Here is a 7,255-nt window from a genome sequence, read left to right on the forward strand (position 1 = left end):
ACAAGTTTCAGGGTTGTAGCTGTAGAAAACTAAAGGGTGGGTGATAGACATTTGAGGGTGGTAGGTGATAACATTGGTAAACTCTAAATATGAGTGGATTTTAAAGATGGAAAAGTGGGTTAATAAGGGTGGGTGGAGGGCCATGAAATTAGATTTAGACTGGGGGGAAAACTTCAAGGTTAGGTGGTACCACCCACCATAATTACATCCCTAGTTCAGTCGGCTAAACTTAGGCCATATTTAGGCCAGATTATTAATTTTTATTTATTTAATTTTATTTATTTATTTCATTTCAACAGACCAACAGCGAATCATCGCCACTAAGAGGCTGGTAAAATATATAAAATTTAAATATATCAAATATACAGACGAAAGAGTACAAAAATCTCACCTATTCATATGATTAATAATAATAGAACGAAATATAGACAAACTAATGTCAATATTAGAGGTTAAAATAACAGAATTATATTAAAGAGAAAGTCTAGAAATAAAACTATGTTTACAGACATCAACTCTACAAAAGGGGACATTAAAAGTAGGACAGGAATGAAGACTACTAGAATTAACATGCAAACCAAACAGATGTACAAGATCACAACTAAAGTACGAGTTAACACATTTATAGAGAAAAACCATATCGTGAAATAAAAATCTATTCCTAGGACATTAATTTACAAGGGCGATTAAAACATTTTTCAAAAAAACCTAATAAACTTAAGATGCATCTTATCGATGCGAATTAACTGAGATTCGGATGCAGAACTAAAAATAACCCAGCAATATTCAAAATGAGAAGCAAGTAAATAACGATATAAGGCAATTATAATGGCACTAGGGCAATTTAAAAGAAGCATATAAAGTATGGTCATGATGTGATGTAATCATATATAGACACATCATGACCATATATGGGCATATTATGACCATATAGGCACATCATGACCATATGTGGCCATAATACAGCTTTTTGTTAAAGATTCGGTAGTCTGTGCAGGGCTAATGGTAGCCACCGTTTAGTCACTGAACCATGGAGAGGAAAATTGCAAATTTAATGCTAAAACATTTCCAAGCAGTAAAACATAAGACTTTGTTATAGAAACAAAACAATGATCTCTTTTACTCACCTTTGACCTCCACCATTCAACCTGCCCATTATTGTTGGAAATATCTTTGTGTATGTGTAATTTTAATTTTTTTTATGGTTTTTTTTTAAATTATTTTGTTAATTAATTGCAGTACTTGTATTATAAGTAAAAGTAATTTCAAGCAAATATTAACCCTTGATGGTATTTTAAAGCCTAGTTGGCCAAGCAGGGTACTTAATGGGTAGGATATGTGTTGAGAAAATAAGAAAATATGCTCTAAAACATTAATATCCCCGAACCAAACTGGGTACACCGCATACTATCGGGCTCTACACGGCTGCCAACCCCAAGTGACCTCAGCCTCATTGCTATGCCACTCACCTTCCTAATATTCTTCTGTCTTGTTTAAATAAAGATGAAGATATGGGGTTTGGAATGTTTGAGTCGGTACATTCCAGTGCAATGGAGGCTCAATCTTCATATGGCAAGTACAATATTATATTATTTATATACTTACATTCCTTTGTGTAGATGGACCTGGTAATTACCAGGTCGATCTTTGTCGGTTCATAATCAAATCCTCCAGGAATCAATAGGGAGTTTTCGAAGCACGACGTTAACCTTAACATTAACGGATGACGTCATAACTTATTCATCTTGCGTTGCAGAGTACGTTAATTCTAGGATTTTACGTGCTTGACGTACGTTAGTTACGGGTTTGCGCATGCGTATTTCGTAAGTTAAGGTTAACGTCATGCATCGAAAACTCCCTCTTATCATCCATGAGCACCTTTAATTTTTCAGTGGGGAGACCGGTCTCATTTCGCAAAGAAAATTATTTATATAGATTTCATGAGTAATAAGTTTGATCTCAGTGGTGATATTTCAGGCAACAGAACATAAAAAAACCAGATATATTATTATGTTACATTACGCGTTTAGAGACGAATGTAATACGTATTATGTTACATTACGCGTTTAGAGACGAATGTAATACATATTATGTTATATAGAGCACATAGAAACAAATGTTATATGCACCAGAGTTATAGATAGAAAGAGTTGCGACATTGAGAAATTAGAAGCCATTTTGTGTCATACGCGATGCGCGTTCTGTGTCTAACGTGATGTGCGTTCCTGTGTATAATACGGTATTGTATAATACAGTTAGCGGCCTCCTGTATAGTTTAATTCCATTTAATATTTTTAGCAGTCGAATTTCATGTAACTCTGTTTATAGATTTTTTTTAATGATTTCACTACTTTATATCCAATTTCATATTATAAATACTGTAATAATTTACTATTTTTGAGCAGTTCTTTAATCCTCGCCGATAGACCGAGAGAGCCCTTCGATGGCAAGCATTCTTCAATTAGCCAATCCTGCCATATAGACCCTTAAGTAGCTCCTGTTATTTTTGCAAATAAATGATATGTAAGACCAGCAAAAATCAATTAAATATGTATATCAAAATGCAATTAAAATCTGTATATAGGGTATATAGATTGTTGCTCTTTAAATTAGAATATGAGCGAGCCCTATACAAATATTATGTTATTAATTTGATTATTATTATTTATAAGTATTAAAATAGTATAAGTCAGTTGGTCGCAATATATAAATTGTGTTTTGCTGTAAATGTTATAAATTGTAAGTGTTAAATGATATACAGGATCTGTGATATATTCAACTTGTGTAATTGTGTAACGTATATTATTGTATTAAAAGTCTCTGTTTTAATATTATATATGGCTGTACAGTATGTTACTTTTATAAACACACTGCAAGAGCGTGTCCGCTGTTTTAAAAGCGTTGTTTCCAAAATAAAGTTATAATAATTATATAATAGTATGCAATAGAAACATCAAATCATTTTTAAGATTATTAAACATCACCTTTATTTTCATTGTCATTCGTATTTATACAGGCTGTACAAAGAATTGAAATTAAGAAGAACAATAATTTTAATATTGTTTAGCGAACAACTTTTAAGGATCGTCAGAAAAGGGCGAAAAAAAAATTATTTTTTTCTTATTTAGCTTAAATATTTTTCCGAACGCATCTAGGCGAATGAGAAAATAAAATTTTAATGATGAACGTAAACAGTGTAATAATGCAACTAATAAATGATTTAAATTTATATAATTAAGGAAGGAATATATATATATATATATATATATATATTTAACTATGCACTATTAAAAACAATTAAAACCAAAGAAAAGATTATCATTAAATAAAATAGGTCGGGTCTTCGTTGATTAAAATGTGACGAATTAGCGATAATTAAAAACATTTCTAATTTTAATTTCAATCATTTACGCGAGCACGGAATTTACGCGAGCACGCACGCGCGCAAATATTTGATTAAATATGAATTCTTATACGCTGTCCATACTAAGTGATGTTAATTATAAAATATAATTATAAACCCAATTAAGTGTGTGAAATTAATATGCAATGTACGTAACACATATAATTTGCATGTGTTCATCGGGAAGATTATGAAACAAAATGGACGGTGTGTACCACGTGACTTTCGTAAACCAAGGAGCGGAATGTCGCAACTCTTTATATATATGGCTCTGATATGCACTATACAAGTGCACCACCAATTGACCAATAATACAAATTTCAAACCAAATAAGATGCATTTCTTGATGAATGCTAACTATTAAGTTGAATGTATTTCTTTCTCCCATAAATTAAAACTCTTGATTAATCAGGCGATAAAACATAGAAAATTGGGTGTTATGTCACTATCAAGATGCATATTAGGGACTTAATTGAAAGTATAGGTTATAAATAAGAAGTGCTAGTCTACACTGCTTGTTCTTTAACAACATACATCAAGGTTTCTGGCCAAAGTTTACGTTTTCTATGATTTAATAAGAAAATGTGCCATTATTGTGGCATGGTTTTTTGCCAAAGTAGGTGTTTCCATGGCCAATGACAACAGACACATTCCGTGAGGTTTGTTTACAGCGGGTCACATGACATAGTGGGTATTACTATGGAGCATTTACAGTGCAGTCAATGTTAAATATATTACATAGCAACGTTGTAAGTGGGGCTTAGAGATTGCATTGCGACAGGGCAAAAAAGTACTACATTTAACGTGTTGTAGTGAATGTTAGGCATTAAGTATATAATATGACATTATAATTGTTTTTTTTATTTTACTTAATATTATTTTATAAAGAGTTTTATTATTGTTATTTTCATTATATCATATTATTACTAATTCTAATTACTATTATTACTATTTAATAGTATTATGTTCAACAATATTATTACATAATTGCTATTATTATTATAGCTATTTTGGAAGATGATGATGACGATTATGAACATTATGACGATTATGAACAAGAAGACTATAAAGTGAAGTTTAACTTAACGATTTTAGATTTTTTCAGGTGTTATCTGCCATGGGACACGATGCAGAAAGCACACCCTAGCTATATTTCAACAAAAAAAAAGAATTTTTTTTTTTTATATTTTCCCAATTTCATTTAGACTTAAAACCGCAGATGTGATATATTCCAGTTGCTGGTATTTACGCTCATTTTATACAATATTTTATGGAAATCTGCTTTCATAACAGTTGGTTTTACTATTCAGTCCGCTTGGAACATCTAACTGAATAAACGTAAAAACTTAATATACATCATTAGAACACTAAATAGATAAATACTTCGATTTCAATATTGATAATTTTTTTTTATTGCTTTGAATTACAGTAAGTACTAGAAAATTGAAAAAGAAGAAGGCAGCATATCCTTTACCAAAACTTAATTATGGTGAATATAAAGCTTATAATTCAGTTGTATGTATACTGTATGTGTTTAGCTCTACATCTTTCTTCATAAAGCAAGTTAATATTTTCCCTCTTATTACCTGCCTATAGTCTTTTGGTATTTACCTTCCTTTATTTTAAAACTCTCCCAAGCCTTTTGATGAACACATATTTCCCCCAGACAAGGTTTCCAGCCGTTTTAATTTTGTTGCTAATAATTATATAATGATATGTACCATTACCAGTTTTATCTAATTATTCTCTTTATTTCTTTTGCTTTTCATGTTAGGATCGGATTCACCACTTAAAGTGAAAGAAGGTAAATTAGGCTCTGCATGTTTATTTTAATTAAATGCCTTAATGGTGTAGCTGTTTTAAGCAATATAATACTGTAGTATGGATGGCTTACAAATATTGACTGCTCATGAGGGTAATGGCGAGATCTACAGTACTACCACAACTTGATGTGGAGACCATAGCCTGCTATACGGTCTGCACATCACCGAGGGGCTATAGATTTCAACTTCTAGAGCTGTCAATATTTGTTTTTTATACCTCATACACAGATTATACGAGGCCTAGTATAAAAAAAGTAATAAAAATAGTACCACTAAAGTATGCCTAGGCTTCCTCTCTCTCGTTGTAGAGGTTGTGTCCCCTTACCGTCTGTGCATATCTTCTGGGCCTAGAGATTGCATCGCAACAGGGCGAAAAAGTACTATCATTTAACATGTTGTAGGTAATGTTAGGCATTAAGTATATTATTACATGACATTGTAATTGTTGTTTTGTATTACTTAATATTATTTTATAAAGAGTTATTTTTATTTTCATTATATCATATTATTATTAATTCTAATTACTATTATTATTTATTAGTATTACGTAGAACAATATTATTACATAATTGTTATTATTATTATTGTTATTTTTAAAGTAAAAGATGAAGATGATGATGATGATTATGAAGTATGTGGTAAGTGAAGTTTAAATTAATAATTTTAGCTTTTTTCAGGTGTTAACTGTCATTAAATACAATACAGAAAGCACAACCTAGCTATAATTTAACAAAAAAAATAATTTTTTTTTTATTTACATTATATCATATTATTATTAATTCTAATTACTATTATTATTTATTAGTATTACGTAGAACAATATTATTACATAATTGTTATTATTATTATTGTTATTTTTAAAGTAAAAGATGAAGATGATGATGATGATTACGAAGTATGTGGTAAGTGAAGTTGAAATTAATAATTTTAGCTTTTTTCAGGTGTTAACTGTCATTAAATACGATGCAGAAAGCACAACCTAGCTATAATTTAACAAAAAAAATAATTTTTTTTTTTTTATTTACATTATATCATATTATTAATTCTAATTACTATTATTATTTATTAGTATTACGTAGAACAATATTATTACATAATTGTTATTATTATTATTGTTATTTTTAAAGTAAAAGATGAAGATGATGATGAAGTATGTGGTAAGTGAAGTTTAAATTAATAATTTTAGCTTTTTTCAGGTGTTAACTGTCATTAAATACGATGCAGAAAGCACAACCTAGCTATAATTTAACAAAAAAAAGAATTTTTTTTTTTTTTTTTAATATTTTTCCTATGTCATTTAACATTTTTTAGATTCTCTTATTGGACATAAAAGTTGGTATTTACGCTCATTTTATAAATATTTTATGAAAATTATCTAAGCTGCTTTCATAACAGTTGGTCTTATTATTCAGTCTGCTTGGAACATCTAAATTTGGACTGAATAAACGTAAAAACTTCATTAGAACACTAAATAGATAAATACTTCGGTTTCAATAATTACAGTAAGTACTAGAAATTTGAAAAAGAAGAAGGCAGCATATCCTTTACCAAAACTTAATGATGGTGAATACAAAGCTTATAATTCAGTTATGTTTTGGAAACATTTTGGTGCATGAGGGTTTAGAGGTGAAGGTTTCAAACCCTCGCTGTGTATTTAGCATGTTTTCCTGAGAAAGGTACTTTTGATTTGTGCGACGATGTAACCCTAGAGCGGATTCCCTTATCCGTGATCATTCAGCATTTGCTGCACAACATTAGTTTGCTAGTAGAAATCCAGACGACGAGAAATGAACATTCTTGCATGCACAGATAACTTCATGCGATCATTACATTCTGGGATTTGTTGTTGTTTCACATTCACTTTCTATTGCAGAAGTGGGTACCACTAAGAAGCAGTTTACGCAACATTTGTGGCTCAGACTCTCAAATTTGAGGTCGGGGTTCAAAACTCTTGCTTGTTGTCGTTAGTTATCACTTTATCCACGTTGTCTCACTCTACAAAGGAGAGACGTGTGTGTGTGTGTGCACA

The 7,255-nt window shown here is 30.4% G+C and overlaps 1 protein-coding gene across 1 annotated transcript in view; it reads left to right on the top strand.

Moving 5' to 3' along the window:
- The window catches only part of LOC117121167 (protein mono-ADP-ribosyltransferase PARP4-like), a 67,404-nt gene that overhangs the window by 31,748 nt on the left and 28,401 nt on the right, over positions 1-7,255 (top strand). Inside the window, exons 34-36 of the mRNA XM_033266275.1 lie at positions 4,833-4,892; positions 5,178-5,207; positions 5,826-5,864. Of these exons, the coding sequence (XP_033122166.1) occupies positions 4,833-4,892; positions 5,178-5,207; positions 5,826-5,864 (129 nt within the window). The remainder of the gene's footprint in view (positions 1-4,832; positions 4,893-5,177; positions 5,208-5,825; positions 5,865-7,255) is intronic.

Source organism: Anneissia japonica, unplaced genomic scaffold, assembly GCF_011630105.1.
Source record: "Anneissia japonica isolate Jap-2015-1 unplaced genomic scaffold, ASM1163010v1 scaffold288092_len240290_cov174, whole genome shotgun sequence".
NCBI classification, from domain to species: domain Eukaryota; kingdom Metazoa; phylum Echinodermata; class Crinoidea; order Comatulida; family Comatulidae; genus Anneissia; species Anneissia japonica.